This window comes from Schistocerca nitens, chromosome 9, assembly GCF_023898315.1.
Source record: "Schistocerca nitens isolate TAMUIC-IGC-003100 chromosome 9, iqSchNite1.1, whole genome shotgun sequence".
Classification (NCBI taxonomy): domain Eukaryota; kingdom Metazoa; phylum Arthropoda; class Insecta; order Orthoptera; family Acrididae; genus Schistocerca; species Schistocerca nitens.
Window position 1 is genome coordinate 20,310,389 of NC_064622.1, and position 16,521 is coordinate 20,326,909.

At 42.3% G+C, this 16,521-nt stretch overlaps 1 protein-coding gene across 1 annotated transcript in view; it reads left to right on the forward strand.

Moving 5' to 3' along the window:
- Positions 1-16,521, forward strand: part of LOC126203510 (midasin-like) — a 311,918-nt gene that overhangs the window by 144,369 nt on the left and 151,028 nt on the right. The window contains exons 21-25 of the mRNA XM_049937836.1: positions 915-1,167; positions 1,440-1,562; positions 6,808-6,995; positions 15,778-15,910; positions 16,211-16,359. Coding sequence (XP_049793793.1) covers positions 915-1,167; positions 1,440-1,562; positions 6,808-6,995; positions 15,778-15,910; positions 16,211-16,359 — 846 coding nt within the window. The remainder of the gene's footprint in view (positions 1-914; positions 1,168-1,439; positions 1,563-6,807; positions 6,996-15,777; positions 15,911-16,210; positions 16,360-16,521) is intronic.

The following is a 16,521-nucleotide window of genomic DNA, read 5'->3' on the forward strand; positions in this document are numbered from 1 at the left end:
AAAGGACTTGCATCAAATCGTGTCCTGTAATTGATGTCATTTTTTATACCTGAGGGTGGCCTGTTATATGATAAAAAATGGTAGCTTTTAGTAAAATGACATTATAGCTATTGTGCAGATCATTATGTATCAAAACTGATATCACCTAACTGTGTGAGTGCCTTTTTGCACAGATGCCTATTGGCACTGTCACTTACATGGTAACAAAGCCCTGTCTTGCATTGTTGGTATTAGTGGTTGTTAACTCACTACTTAACATTTGTCTCCTTTTGTGTACAGACAGATTGTCCTGTGGTCATGGCAGTCTTGGCACCACTCGCATGCCAACAGTCGCGCAACTTTCAAATCTGACAGTTCTTTAGTGTGCTCTGTGTTTGTAGTCAAGCTTAATCTGAATCGAGAAACATTGTCTGAAAATTCCTCCTGCTGCTTACAGATTCCCCACTGACATGCCATACACACCCTTTAGGTCAATTCATGAAAGATGCACCAGTAAATACAGCATCAGAGGATAGGAATGACACGTTGTCTGTTCTGCAAACTTCATTCGTGAATTGTAGTTCCTTTTATGCATTGTTGCTGTGCATGCAAAAGGTGCTGTATTACTTATGAGTCTGGTACATGTCATCTTTGTAAGATTCTGTGAGTGACAAGATGTGCTCGTGGCCTGGATCCAGGATCACACAACTTCAGCCAGCGAGCACATCTCCTAACAAGCACTCTCTCTCTCTCTCTCTCTCTCTCTCTCTCTCTCTCTCTCTCTCTCTCTCTCTCTCTCTCCCCCCCCCCCCTCTCTTTGTGTGTGTGTGTGTGTGTGTGTGTGTGTGTGTGTGTGTAAAAGATAAAGATAGAGCTTAACCATTGGTTTGTCTTTTCTAACAAATGGTTGCAGCAATAATTATTGTTTGATTTAGGTCCACCGGCGAAGCAGTGTTGCTTTTGCTGGAAATAAGGGATACATGACACTTCGAGACTTGTTTCGCTGGGGGGAGAGGTACCGACGTGCTCCTCACAGCAGTGGTTTCCAGGACTGGAAAGAATACATGGCTGAAGAAGGATTTCTCGTACTGGCCTGTCGAGTTCGCTGCAAGGAGGAGGAGGAAGTGATCTGGAATGTAATCACGAAACATTTTGGCAGCTCCCCCAACCGACAAAATCTGTTTTCGTGTAAGTCTTCAGCTGTTGTACACGTGATGTGGCATGCCATTAGCTGAGTACAAATGAGCACAATCTGAAAGCATTTGCTTTTCCCATAGTTAATACATTTCTTCTGCAAATTTGTACATCTTATGTAGGCTCTTTTGAAGTTTTAGTTGTGTTCTTCCATTGTTATCTATGCATGTAGGGCTTTGACAGTGATACTTCTATCATACTACAGTTCTAATTTTCTACATTTCGAATTGTTCTCACATTACATATGTTCATTTAATTGTTTTTAGTCACAGACAACACATCCTTGGTTACGTCGCCAATTCTGCAGAAAATTAAAGCTCTTAGCAGTAAAAATCCAGACAGTGGTATTGTGTGGACACACGCTATGCGGAGAATGGCAGTACTTGTATGTAAGTATTTTTACAATAATGTTTTCTTCTCCTTTAACCAATATTCGGATTTAATTATGTACTTTAACCATCAGCTAATAAACAGTGTTGTCCCGTTTGTGGAGACACTGTCATGTTATGTAATCAACTGTGGATCCCCCCCCATATCAGAGTCCTCCCTTGGGCATGGGTGTGTGTGTTCTCCTTAGCGTAAGTTAGTTTAAGTTAGATTAAGTAGTGTGTAAGCCTAGGGACCAATGACCTCAGCAGTTTGGTCCCATAGGAACTTACCACCACGATGTTATATAATCAATCTAACAGGGAAAATGAAATTCAAGTTACTTTCTCAGAAAAAAAATAAAGTTTAAATCAAATATCATTGCATTTCTGCTAAACTTGACATTGATCGTGGGGCAATTATTAATATAGTCTTATTAAAATTACTTGATAATTCACACTTCACGTATTGGATCTTGTTTCCTCCAATCAGAACACTAAACATCACGTGCAAACCATATGCTGTTGCCAAAGTGCCACAACAGCTGGTCAGTTCACTTCCAGTTGCGTTTCGGGCATTCATTCGCAATGTTTGTCTTTCGTGAATCATGGGTATGGCAATTTTATTTCATGTTTCGTTGCAAATATAACTTCTAATGAAATACAGTTTTCATTCACAGCAGTAACCGAATACTACTGGGTACTTCTGCACAAGACGTGATTCGGCATCACATATATATTTACCATAATGAAAGATATCTGCGTACAGTACATAAGCTTTGCACAACATTGCGAGAAGGCAAATTTTTGAAGACTGCAATTCATCGCTGTGACGGGAGTACTACAATCATAAATATAATTACTTAACCAAGTGTTGTGGCATAGCATAATGGTTAGTGTACAAACTTGATGTGTTGGAGGTCATTGGGTTGAATCTCATCAAATGTAGCAATTTTTTTTTTATTTCTAAATTTAATCAAATGAGTCCGATTAATTGCTCTAATTTCTTTTTATCACTTCATTCTCATCATCTTATTGACTTTATTTACTCTTATTTTTGTTCCATGTCATTTTTGGATTTGGAAGCTGCTTATGTTACCTATAATCTGCAACCAAGTGCCTACCAGGGGTGCTCATTGGTTGGTAATGCAGCAGCTCATGTAGCCAGAGTAAGGATAGATTCAGACAACTGATTATAGCAAGACATTCCAGTTTGCTTCTAGCTCTGAAACTGAATTTTTTTCTGTGTTGTTTGTTTGTAGAGGTTAGCTTTAATCTCTGTCAACAAAGCGATTGTGATTTTTGTTCTGCCATGGATAACTGACTGTCGTTTTCTCAAACTGCACATCATGAGGTTGTGGTTAGCTTAAGACACAACAAAATGCATTTTCCGATGCAGTTCAGTCATTGCTCACTTAAAATCAGCTGTCAGCACAGCATCTTGCATTTCTGACATACTTAACGGCAGCCACTTTTCAACATTGCTTTGTGTTACACATTTACAGCATATTCACATAGTAACTAGCACCAGATCAGTTATCCACTGTACATACATACATACATACATACAAAAACACGATACATAGAGTTGATCTACACACTGATACATTTTGTTGTTAGGACACTACAAAATGTTGTTTACCATTTAATTTACAACACAATATTATACACTCCTGGAAATGGAAAAAAGAACACATTGACACCGGTGTGTCAGACCCACCATACTTGCTTCGGACACTGCGAGAGGGCTGTACAAGCAATGATCACACGCACGGCACAGCGGACACACCAGGAACCGCGGTGTTGGCCGTCGAATGGCGCTAGCTGCGCAGCATTTGTGCACCGCCGCCGTCAGTGTCAGCCAGTTTGCCGTGGCATACGGAGCTCCATCGCAGTCTTTAACACTGGTAGCATGCCGCGACAGCGTGGACGTGAACCGTATGTGCAGTTGATGGACTTTGAGCGAGGGCGTATAGTGGGCATGCGGGAGGCCGGGTGGACGTACCGCCGAATTGCTCAACACGTGGGGCGTGAGGTCTCCACAGTACATCGATGTTGTCGCCAGTGGTCGGCGGAAGGTGCACGTGCCCGTCGACCTGGGACCGGACCGCAGCGATGCACGGATGCACGCCAAGACCGTAGGATCCTACGCAGTGCCGTAGGGGACCGCACCGCCACTTCCCAGCAAATTAGGGACACTGTTGCTCCTGGGGTATCGGCGAGGACCATTCGCAACCGTCTCCATGAAGCTGGGCTACGGTCCCGCACACCGTTAGGCCGTCTTCAGCTCACGCCCCAACATCGTGCAGCCCGCCTCCAGTGGTGTCGCGACAGGCGTGAATGGAGGGACGAATGGAGACGTGTCGTCTTCAGCGATGAGAGTCGCTTCTGCCTTGGTGCCAATGATGGTCGTATGCGTGTTTGGCACCGTGCAGGTGAGCGCCACAATCAGGACTGCATACGACCGAGGCACACAGGGCCAACACCCGGCATCATGGTGTGGGGAGCGATCTCCTACACTGGCCGTACACCACTGGTGATCGTCGAGGGAACACTGAATAGTGCACGGTACATCCAAACCGTCATCGAACCCATCGTTCTACCATTCCTAGACCGGCAAGGGAACTTGCTGTTCCAACAGGACAATGCACGTCCGCATGTATCCCGTGCCACCAAACGTGCTCTAGAAGGTGTAAGTCAACTACCCTGGCCAGCAAGATCTCCGGATCTGTCCCCCATTGAGCATGTTTGGGACTGGATGAAGCGTCGTCTCACGCGGTCTGCATGTCCAGCACGAACGCTGGTCCAACTGAGGCGCCAGGTGGAAATGGCATGGCAAGCCGTTCCACAGGACTACATCCAGCATCTCTACGATCGTCTCCATGGGAGAATAGCAGCCTGCATTGCTGCGAAAGGTGGATATACACTGTACTAGTGCCGACATTGTGCATGCTCTGTTGCCTGTGTCTATGTGCCTGTGGTTCTGTCAGTGTGATCATGTGATGTATCTGACCCCAGGAATGTGTCAATAAAGTTTCCCCTTCCTGGGACAATGAATTCACGGTGTTCTTATTTCAATTTCCAGGAGTGTATTTACAAATTGCAAGTAAGATGTATGATACAAAACATTTATGGCCCCGGTCCCTTTCCAAACATGACAACATCAAAAGTTCTGTTCTAACTAGGAACATAAGGAAACACAGGGCCGTAAAAGAGATAAAAAATTCTTGGATCACTGAATGTCGTACTACACATCTCGACACTGTTAGCAACTGAGGGCGTGCAGGCATTATGAAGGTCCTATCCGTGTCACGTGTTGCTGGTGTAGTGCTGCGTGTGCACAGCAGACCTGGAGACAGTGGTTGGTGACCGGGCTGTCACTGGCAGCCACCATGGTTAATTGCGTGTGCACTGCTGGAATGTTGGCGCACACTAAGCTTGCTGCAGTGGTCTGACATAGTCCGCTGATGCGGTAGGTGCAGTAAATGGTGGGTTATTACATTCCTCTTTCCTTCCGAGAGGAAAGACCGGGCGTTGCTGTCCACAATGATGTTACTGAAGAGATGTCCATGGCAGTGCTTAGGGCAGCAGCCGAAGGTACGAGAAGTTCCCGATTTGTCCGGATGGGTGAAGTGAGTGGGACGAGAGCAAGCCTGCTGCCAGCAGGCCCCAGGGGGACTGGTGGACCAGAGCAGCAACAAGGGGCAGCAGCTGCCTGGATGTCGGAGTCCACAACAAGGGGTGGAGGCACGGGCTGCAGTGGCGGTGGACTGTATAGGAGAGGCTCTCCGTTCCCACTGCTGACAGCACCTGCTTAGCATAGTGGGAGATGCCACCACTGGCTGCATGGAGCAGACCAGTTCACCGTGCTCACAAAGCCCCGACCATCGGGGTTGGCAGGCGTGACACGGCCCGGTCGACACCTGGAGCAGTCGAGGCTGACAGAGAATGAGGCACTGTGCTGACAGTCTGAGGAGCGGCCTCTACCCCCATCGTGGGATGCGACTCATTCTGGTGGCGTGCCCCGGGTCTATTTTCAGTGCGAACTTTGAAGACCAGGTGACCACACCAGCTGTGGATGAAGGCCAGAATTCAGTGAGGGTGTCGTCCAATCATTGTGGCTCATGCTGGAGTGCTGACCAGGAAAGTTGACAAAACTGGCACTGCTGGGAGGACTTGCCCAACAGCAAAAGGACGAGCAGTGCAGACGACTGATGAATGTGCCGGAGCTCAGTAGGGCTCTTGGACCCATTGTAGTCATTCTGTAAGAGATTGAAAAAAATGTGAGAATTTCCTCAGCCAGGAAATCGTCTATGTACCTGTGCAACCCTGGATGGAAGGAAGGTGCTGTGCTCTAGCAAATGCCATTGTGTGCACAAAGGCCTTGAAAGTTTGTGCCACGGACTGGGGACCATTCTCCAAAACTGGGGTGCAAGGCAAGCCTTATATGGATAATATCTTCAACAGGGCCCAGAAGTCACATCTGCTATCTCAGACCGACCATGAACGAGACAAGGAAAATGAAAAAGAGTATCAGTTGCCAATAACCAGAAAGTGACCAAAAAGAATCGGTGAACTCATTGCGAACTCTTTCCCGAGACTGTGTAGGGACCGACCGTTGCGAAGGAACTTTGTGGCTGTGGGGAAATATCCAGTCGCTCAGCTTGGTTCAATGTAGCTGATAACTGTTCCAGCATGGCTGTATGTACCTGCTGTTGTTGCAGAAGTAGCTGCAGTAAATCTTGCACGGGAGAGACAAACGGCAGGAGAACCACAAAACCTGAGTTGTATGAAAATTCGATCCTCACTCATCACCACTTCTCGTCATACAAGGAAACTGACAAAAGACACGACTGTGAAAGAGATACAAATTTATTAAGTGACAGAGTGACATCAACTAGAATATATGAAAGCATATTACACATCTCGACACTACTGACAACTGAAGGCCCAGAGTCCCACGCACCTCCTTATAAAGATGCTATCCACACCAGGTGTCGTAGGTGTAATGCTGTGGGCACGTGGTGCACTCGGAAACAACGGTCGGTGACCAGGCTGCCCCTGGCGACTGCTTCGAGTAGTTGTGGGCGTGCCATTTGAATGTCACTGCACACTACGCTTGCTGTAGTGCTCTGACTTATGTCAGCTGTGGGCTGTAGGTGCAGTAACCAGTTCAGTAATCTGTGCAGCTCTCTCAGTCTTTTTTAATGTTTTATGTTGTGTGTGTTTGAAAACTGTTCTATATCGAACTCGTACCACTTTGTTGCAGATAAAGCATTTGAGTTCGATGAACCGGTGCTTCTGGTGGGTGAAACTGGTTGTGGAAAGACAACTGTAGTCCAGCACCTTGCAGCTCTACAGGGTCACACTCTCTACACACTGAACTGTCACATGCACACAGAGGGCTCTGATTTCCTGGGAGGTCTACGTCCTGTTAGGCATCGTAGCCAAGATGATGTAAGTTGCCTTCATGTAATTGAAAAATACTGCCTGTGTACAAATGTTGGCAAAAATCCAGTTCTATTAAGGCATGTCATAACATTTATCAATTTGAATATTTAGTTTCCTTCTCGTAGCATCTTCTGAGCAATTATTATTTTGCAAGAAGTATTAAATTATATTATTTTGAAGCAGTTATTTTTACTTCAACAGTGGATGTATATGCTTTGTTGTCTAGTTTTAACGTCCGTGGTATGTACTTCCGAAATGTTAAAGGAAGTCATTTTGATCCGGACATGACATGACATTTTCATCATATTAGAAAATAACATAATTTTTTAATTTTGTAAGTTCTTTTTAGAAAACAACAACTTTTGAGCTGTAATAACAGTTCAGCATGCATCCCCATATAATTTTACCAGTACTGTAATAAATTAGCAGTGAAACCATCTTGACCACTTTGTTTTTTTGACATCCTATGTTGGGCTGCCATTTATACCTCACAAGTTTGCTTTATTTTCAGAGTAAAATCTGGGTATGCCCTCTTCTTCATGATGGATACAATGTTTAAATATGAAAATTTTAAAAAGCTTTGTAATGTTGTTAAAAATATGTCATGATTTAACATGCTTTATCAAAGGAGATATGTTGCCTTTCCTAAATTTCATTTTTATCTAACATACCAAGCTTCATAATATCACTTTACTCCACTTGTGCAGAATTCTGTAATACACTTTACCCACTACATCCAATAGGCTGATTCCTATGTAGCTACTGTAGTTCTTTTGCATCACTTCTTAAAATTGTATGTGAGTATCATGCTTTTAGAGTGGCACTGCTTTTCCAGTATATGTTAATGAAATGCAACATTCTTAACATTCTGAACCAAATCTCCTTGTATAACTATTTAATTATACCACACCCACCTCAGTATTTTCATATGAAAAGAAGAAAGGAAAGAGTTGAATGGAATCATATGTCCTTACACAAAAGTAATGCCTCCTCTAAATCACACATTGTACTAAACTGAGTAAGTTTTCAGTAATTCATATTCATCTCAAATTTGGCAATTGTAGAATGCAAGGGCCTTCAGTGTTAATTTTTATAGAATTATATTCTTCAATTGCTGCTTCATTCATTCACTCATTCGTGGGATTCCATAGCTCCTATCGTGAACCCTCAGGGATGTAGAAGTTGTTGATAAATACATTGGCAGAAAATTAGCTGTCATGAACTTCATTCTGTAGACTAGAGGTTTTTAGATAATCTATAAGAGGCTAAAAAAAATTAGAAAAAAAACTGAAAATTTGGAAATCAAATCATCTGATGCGAATTACTTATTTTATACAAGACTTCACTGATGATTATCAGTAAACAATAATAATATGTGTGCCATCACAATGAAAGGCTATTTATTTCCTCATTAAACTTGGTTTTTTTGGGCCTTCTTTTTAGATTTTGCATTAGTATGGTGAATGTAAATGCTTTTGCATTGACAATCATTGGCATGTTTTCTCTCTTCATGTCCCCTGTAAAATCTTTGGGAAGAATGGCTGATGGCTCACTGCAGAATATTGGAGTAGTATACATATTTACTGAACTAGCCAGTGCACAGAGAGGCAGCTGATGCCACTTGTAGCTGTTGTGGTTGGTGTTCAGCATTGTAGGGAAGGAATGCTTTGATGGTTGGAAGGTTACATGAATAAACGGAGCAGAGAACCTGGAATTGCCGTTTTTAAAGTAAGATGAGAACTTCGTGTCTGAATAACTGTTTGTTTTTATTTTTCTGACTTTTTATGGTTTTTAGCTGCATGCTTATGAAGGGTTAATACAGGCATCCAGATGATGGGAGCTGGACCCCCATCATCTGCAAGTTAAATGAAATTGTTGCGAATGTCTCAGGAAAAATGTAAGGGATGATCAAAAAGTTTCCATTTGAGGCTGTTGCTGCGACGTGGCGTGACTCTGTTGTGATGTGTAGGCAAGGGCTTAGTGTGGAACTCATGTCTTTCCAACATGTGTGTGGTAAATGCAAAAGTGTGATCTGTGGTGGCATTATCTCCAAATGCGTCGAACAGTACCAATGTGCTGTTATTCTTTTCTTGGATGCCAATGGACAAACACTGGTACACATCTGTTGCAGAATGAAGAATGTGTATGGGGCAACATGTATCTCAGAAACCCCAATTTCGGAATGGTGTGCCAAGTTCTGGGTGCCGGTACTTCATGATATAACAAATATTGTAACACAGAAATGGTGTCGACTCAGGGGAGACACTCGAGCACCTGCCGTATAGTCCTGATCTCTCCTGATGCGATTAGCATGCCTTTGGTTCCTTAAAAATGGTGTTGACAGTTTCTGTTGGCTGAGGACTTCTTCAGGAGCAGAACATGGTGTTTAACCAAACGGGTATCTTCAACTTGGTGCAGCAGTGAGATGATTATGTCAGTGTTTACAGCGATGTTGCCTGATTGGCTTACCAATTCTGAACTGTACGGCCTTCAAACAAAGTTTTTTGATTACCCCTGATAATATTATGATTGCTAAAAGCTGTTCCACATATATCTTTGACTGATATACACTAAATGAAAGTTATTAAGAACTGCAAACAGCCACTTGACAATGTAATATGTTTCTGTAAATTCTTGTCCATCTGTCAGTCAGAAGGGCTTGGACTGTACCCTCTCTCTCTCTCTCTCTCTCTCTCTCTCTCTCTCTCTCTCTCTGTGTGTGTGTGTGTGTGTGTGTGTGTGTGTGTGTGTGTGTGTGTGTGTGTGTGTTTTGTTGGTGGGAGGGGGGGGGGGGGTGCGGCGTGCGCCACATCTCCTCCTAAACCAGTGGACTGATTTCAATCAGACTTGGTACACACGTCCCTTACTGTCAGGAAACAACCACTGTGGGGGTAAGACCCATCTTCATATGATAGTTCAGGAGATATGATGTCATTAACAGTGAGATGTGTAAAAAATTGCTGCATCGTGCATGACATTTAAATTTATTACTTGCTTGCTACTAACTCTGTCCACAACATATTTTGCAGACAGTATCCACATACACTGCTGAAAGTACTTACACAAATGTGTCATTCTATGACACGTAGTTCTAGATGTGTTATCACAAACACCAAGATGCGTAAAAAAAAAAAGTCGTATCTTGCATATAGTTTTAATACATTTATTTCTCACTACTAAAGCACCCTTACAGTGGAGTCAATGTAAGGAAATCCCTGACACCTGAATCCTGACAGCGCTTTTGAGCCAGCGGGAGTGGCCATGCGGTTCTGGGAGCTACAGTCTGGTGCCGCGTGACCGCTACGGTCGCAGGTTCGAATCCTGCCTCGGGCATGGATGTGTGTGATGTCCTTAGGTTAGTTACGTTTAAGTAGTTTTAAGTTCTAGGGGACTGATGACCACAGCAGTTAAGTCCCATAGTGCTCAGAGCCATTTCGGCACTTTTGACAGCTCTCAGCTGCAGACTACAAATGGCTGTAGGGGAAAACGACAGACATCTGTAGATCTATGAAGAGACATTGCCATAGAGACATTTACAAAATCGCGATTAGGTATGTGATGCAGGTGTATCCAGTATACAGAAACTTACACTATAAACAGAGTTCATTTTTTTGTTTTCAGTTCTAATAAAAAACTGGCAAAATGAATACCCAGGCGTGCCTTGTTGGTCAGCTAGTTTCTAATAAAGTGTCTACCGTGGTGGTACAGGGTAACTTGACTGCGTGTAGGAAAGGGGAATATGAATCTCTTACAATGAGCCGCATAACTCCCAGAAAAGATCCAGCAAAATCACTCTGGAGACATTTCCACAGGCGTGTGAGCTTTAGCCACGACAAAAAACTTTGTGTAGCTGCTGTTTGATACATTCTACATGCTAGATGATTCTGCACAACATGTAGAATGTATTTGTTAATTTTTGACAAGTAAACATACCTCCTAGCAAAATTTTTCATCCTTGTAATTTCCCATTGTAGTTAGCATAGTAAATTAAAAATACAGTGTCAGAAGCAAGATAGAATAAAAACCCTGCATACTTCATTTTCAAATTTCGAGAAAAGCATGCCTTTGAAACCTTGGAATTTATCTTGCTTTGCAGCATGTGGCAAAGGAGGAGATGTTCTTCTGTTAATAGCATGGTTGGCACCCTTGTTGCACGTACTGCGTTGTTGTGCTTAGAATGGAATCTGCTCTGTAGCTGTTTCTTTGTTCTGGATGTGATGGTGAATTCCTTCAAGGCTTGGACAGTGCAATGTTTACAGGCGCAGAATGTGATTAGTCAGGGCAGAATAGGTGTGGACATCTTTAGGGAGCATCCAGGTAGAAAATTAAGTTTATCATAGATGATTACTTGTAAAGGTTACAGTTGCGTGCAACCTGCGTGTTTTGCAAGGCCACCTGTCAGCATCGGTTGGCCCAAGAGGCAATTGCCTTAGAAATGTAAGTTTACCATTTATGCCCTAGTTACCTGGCCACATGTGAGAGAGAACTTGCTGCTTGGGCCAACACTTTTTCAGCAGGGCCCAGCAGTCTACACATGATTTCTCCCCCACATTCCTGTTGGCTACACAATTTGAGTACACTGGGGGCAGATTTGTTCTCTTTAGTGCAGGCGAACGAATAACCTCTGGTGAGCTGACAATGTTATTTCGCACATAGGCCACAGTGAATTATAATTGAACTATAGATGGTAATTGACTGGCTGGATCTTCTGCACAGGTTGTCCATTTGGAAGTGTATAGTTTCTTGCTGTTGATCTCTCAATCAGGAATCATAGGCAATGTAGATAATGCATCTGCATTTGAATGTTTTTATAATGGGTATTAATAAAGGGAATAATGAAAATTTGGCAAGTATAAGACCCAGTTCTAAAGTGTTAGTGCCGTTCAGTTGGGCACTTTGGTAATGGCCCTAATTGGGAAAGAAAATACTTGTGAGTAGTAGTAAGGTGAAAGATGTTGCTGTATACAACAATTTTAGATTTATGTACATCAAAAATAATGGTCAGAGTTTCCTTTAAATTTGAGAATATTGCTCTTATATTGGTGACATTGTTTTAATGAAAAAACCAAAAACCTCTCAGACCCATTTGGAAATTTATGGGATAAGACTGCCAGTTGTTAGAACCAGGACACAACTAGTCTTTATTGGTTTTGAGTTTTTGAAACAAGTTTTGTCGAGCCTGAAACCACTCAAATTTTGTGCCTTTTTGAGTTAAGGTCCTCATAGTGTGAGAGGAGATATTGGCTGCTCAAGGTATAAATCACATGTTATTTACTCAGGGACTTGCAGATGTTTCAAGGTTGTTGGGAGTAGGCAATTGCTCAGTTTCAGAATGAGTTTTCACTCTGCAGCAGATTGTGTCCTGATTTGAAATTTTCTGGTGGATTAAAACTATGTGACAGACTGGGACTCGGACCTGAAACATTTTGTGGGCAAGAGTTTTGTTGACTGAAGTATTTAAGCAGTACTCACAATCTACATTCACAGCTTCACTTCCCTGCAAAAGACAAAGCCCTCAGGTTCGAGTCTTGATCTAACACACAGTTTTAATCTACCAGAAAGTTTCAAATTTGCACACATTCTGTTGCAGAGTGAAAATTCATTTTGGAAACAATCCCTCAGGGAGTGGCAATCCATGTCTCCTAAATATCATTTCCTCCAGGAGGGCAAGTCATGCAAAGTACACAGGAGAACTTCTGTGAAATTGGGAAGGTAGAAGAAGAGGCTCTGGTGATAGTAAAGTTGTGGGGGCAGATAGCTCAGTAGAGCACGTGCTCCACTAAAGGCAGAGATCCCAGGTTTGAGTTTCAGTCCATCAGAAAATTTTAGTTTGCTGGGAAATTCCAGTTTTTCAAGTGCTCTGAGATTCTCGTAATTTGGTTTGAGACCTTCCTTGCTTTTGATGTGCCGTACATATGTCACAATAGGTTGGAAGGGGTGAGGGAGAACATTTGGAATTGCTACATTTAAGACTTTGCTGTGAAAACTGTTCAGACAATAGTTATATACTATGCAGATGTTCATCATTTGTTTTATCTATGATGATATTGTCATCAAGGTAATTAACATATTGTGGAATAGTTTTCATAAGTTGTTCCACACATATTTGGACTGTTGCTGGGGCACCTGAATTGTAACCAGTTGTATTGATGCACCCTGAAACGAGTGTTGATGACAGTAAGTAATTTTTTGGGGCTCTTGGTCTGAAGGGGGAGGGCAAAAATAAGTGTTAGACAAATCTGTCATGGAAAAGCATTGCTGAATTCAAAGCTGCATGAACAATTCATCAGTTCTTGGTGTAGGATATGGGTCTACTTCTACTTACACATTCACTGTTCTTTTAACATTGTCACCCAGTCACTTTGCTTACAGAATGAGATTTTCACTCTGCAGCGGAGTGGGCACTGATATGAAACTTCCTGGCAGATTAAAAATGTGTGCCCGACCGAGACTCGAACTCGGGACCTTTGCCTTTCGCGGGTAAGTGCTCTACCATCTGAGCTACCGAAGCACGACTCACGCCCGGTACTCACAGCTTTACTTCTGCCAGTATCTCGTCTCCTACCTTCCAAACTTTACAGAAGCTCTCCTGCGAACCTTGCAGAACTAGCACTCCTGAAAGAAAGGATACTGCGGAGACATGGCTTAGCCACACCCTGGGGGGTGTTACCAGAATGAGATTTTCACTCTGCAGCCTCCAGGCTGTGGCTAAGCCATGTCTCCGCAGTATCCTTTCTTTCAGGAGTGCTAGTTCTGCAAGGTTCGCAGGAGAGCTTCTATAAAATTTGGAAGGTAGGAGACGAGATACTGGCAGAAGTAAAGCTGTGAGTACCAGGCGTGAGTCATGCTTTGGTAGCTCAGATGGTAGAGCACTTGCCCGCGAAAGGCAAAGGCCCCGAGTTCGAGTCTCGGTCGGGCACACAGTTTTAATCTGCCAGGAAGTTTCACTTTGCTTACAGTTTGAGGATAAGTGCCAGATAATATAATATAGATTCTATTTAATGAGAATGTTAACGGATCTAATAATGGATATAGTTTCTGCACAAAATGGTATAAATACAGATTTGTTGTCAGCAAAATTGTACAGCGCTGCTGTGAGTCTGCGACTTGACTTGCCAGGAAATGAGGTATCTGTTGCCTTTAGTAGATGTCCCATTCCTCCTTGGCCTGATCAGACAATGGAATGCCAGGATGGCTGCAGTTGGTGCCACTGCCGAGCTTCCTGCAGGAAGTGCAGTACTGATGTTATCTTCTGCTGTTGTTCCGGTAACTGTTGAATGACTGAACAAAAGGTCACTCGGTGAGGTTAGAACTGTACATTGTGACACTGCCCTACACACCACCTATGCATTGCTTGAAATACATGAGTGGTCATCTAATCTTACAAGCCAGTTTTCATCATTTATGTCGGTAGCACACGATACGCATTTCCTCGTGATGCTCTGTTTGAATAAATGCTGTAGCAAAATTCTGTAAATGGATAAGTTTACCATAGGATAAGGCAGGCAAGTTATGAGAAGAAAAAAATGTCCACAATCCAGTTCCGAGCAAGATTCTGGTAGCAGCAGACACGGGTGAAGTGTGAAAACAAACCTAACACGGTCTGAGGAATCACACATTTCACCTCATAAGGCACACAGAGATAGCTGAAGAATGTTGACACTGGTAAACACGAGAGTGGCTTAAGGCAAGCTATTGCCAGCATTTCACAGGCCTGCAAGTTGGCCTCGGACCTCTTGCCAGACAGTTTGCAGCATCTCTGTCAGACAATGTGCAGCATTCCCACCAAACGTTGTAGCAGTTATACGAAATGATGATGCATTTTCCATATCGCATTTGGCGGGGCTGTTAAACTCAGTTTCTTTCCTGTTGTAGCAGGCAGCTTGTTAAAGATATTTGCACCAGAACACAAAATGTTGAAATTAAAATATAGAGCCAAATTATATACTGAAATTTTTGTATAATGTACTGTGTTTGTAAATCATAACCTGTCAGAAGTTGTTAGCTGCAAACATCTTTACAGAGTAAAACCATTTTCAAAGGAGTGGAAGGTAACAGTTAAATGTGATAGTTCATGTTTCAAAAGAAAAATCATCTCAAGAACTGTAAAAATATGAGACAGAATTTGTGGCTGTTACCTTCAGGGTATATGTCAGTACTGCTGATAGATGGATTGAGGATGGTTCGAAAAGGAAGGGCAGGTTTCTGAAACTCCAGGGTAAGATAGACCCAAGGGAAGACAAAGATAAAAAGGGTAAGGGGAGGAGGGGAGATAGTTCATGATAAATATTAATACAGCCTAAAGATTTAGTTGATGGCTGCACTTCTTTTAATGTGTTATGTTGATTTATTCTATGTGACTGAATACTATCATTCATTATGAAAACTACAACACAATGAATTAATGCCTAAATGAATATTGTACAGTATAGATGAATTATTGAGCAGTAAATAAGCACATAAATAAGGTGGTGCTTTCTGTAATGCAGATTTCTGGTTTACATGATTTCTCAGAGGATACACAAATGTTAAATATAATAATGTACTATTGCTTTCCTAACATCTCCTGCTATGACAGTCTTCCTACTCACTGTTTGAAAGCTTAATGATAATGTAAGTTTAATAGTTATTTGTAAATTTACCGTTGTTTGCAAAACATTCTTCTTTTTTTCCATTTTTGTGCATTATCTTAGTTAATGGCTGAGTTCTGTAGTACAAGGGTAAAAAATCTGTAATGCTGACAATTTAATTTTCCAGTGGATATAATGTTGCTGTTTGTCTTTCCTAGGACAGTCCACAGAAGTTATTTGAATGGGTAGATGGCCCCCTCATTAAGGCAATGGAAGAAGGATCATGGTTTCTCTGTGATGAAATATCACTTGCTGATGACAGCGTGTTGGAGAGATTGAACTCATTACTAGGTTTGTTGATTCATTTGAAGTCCTTTCTTACACATCTGTCATTTATCAAAGCATTTTACTCTGTACGTATGAAAACTGCTTTGAAATTGCCAGTAACTCTCTGTTATATTATAAATCTAGCAGTAATACTCTGAGATCATTTATTGATTATGAATGAGCCAATTCCATTTCTACGATTCTTGAGTACAGGCTTAATAATTGTCACAAGGCGATTTTTTAAGCAAATAGTGCAAATATTTATCAAGATAGTATAAAGCTTATGTAGTCCATCATTTGACCTGGTGTTTTTTCTTGTTTCAGAGCCAGAGCGAAAACTCCTGCTCTCTGAAAAAGGTAGCACAGGATCAGTTTCTGATGGTGCAGGTGACAGCTCTTGTATTGTTACAGCTGCTCCATCCTTTAAATTTGTTGGGACAATGAATCCTGGTGGTGACTATGGAAAGAAAGAGGTACGCTGCTAACAAAAGCTGATGGAGCATAACAACAGTGGTATAGATAATAATGGTGGTAGCATAATTTGCTTGGAACATATGGAAAAATGAGTGTTCAGTAATAGAAAATAAACAAAACTGTCAGCATTGGGTTTTATACCTCATTGCCAGTACAGTGTT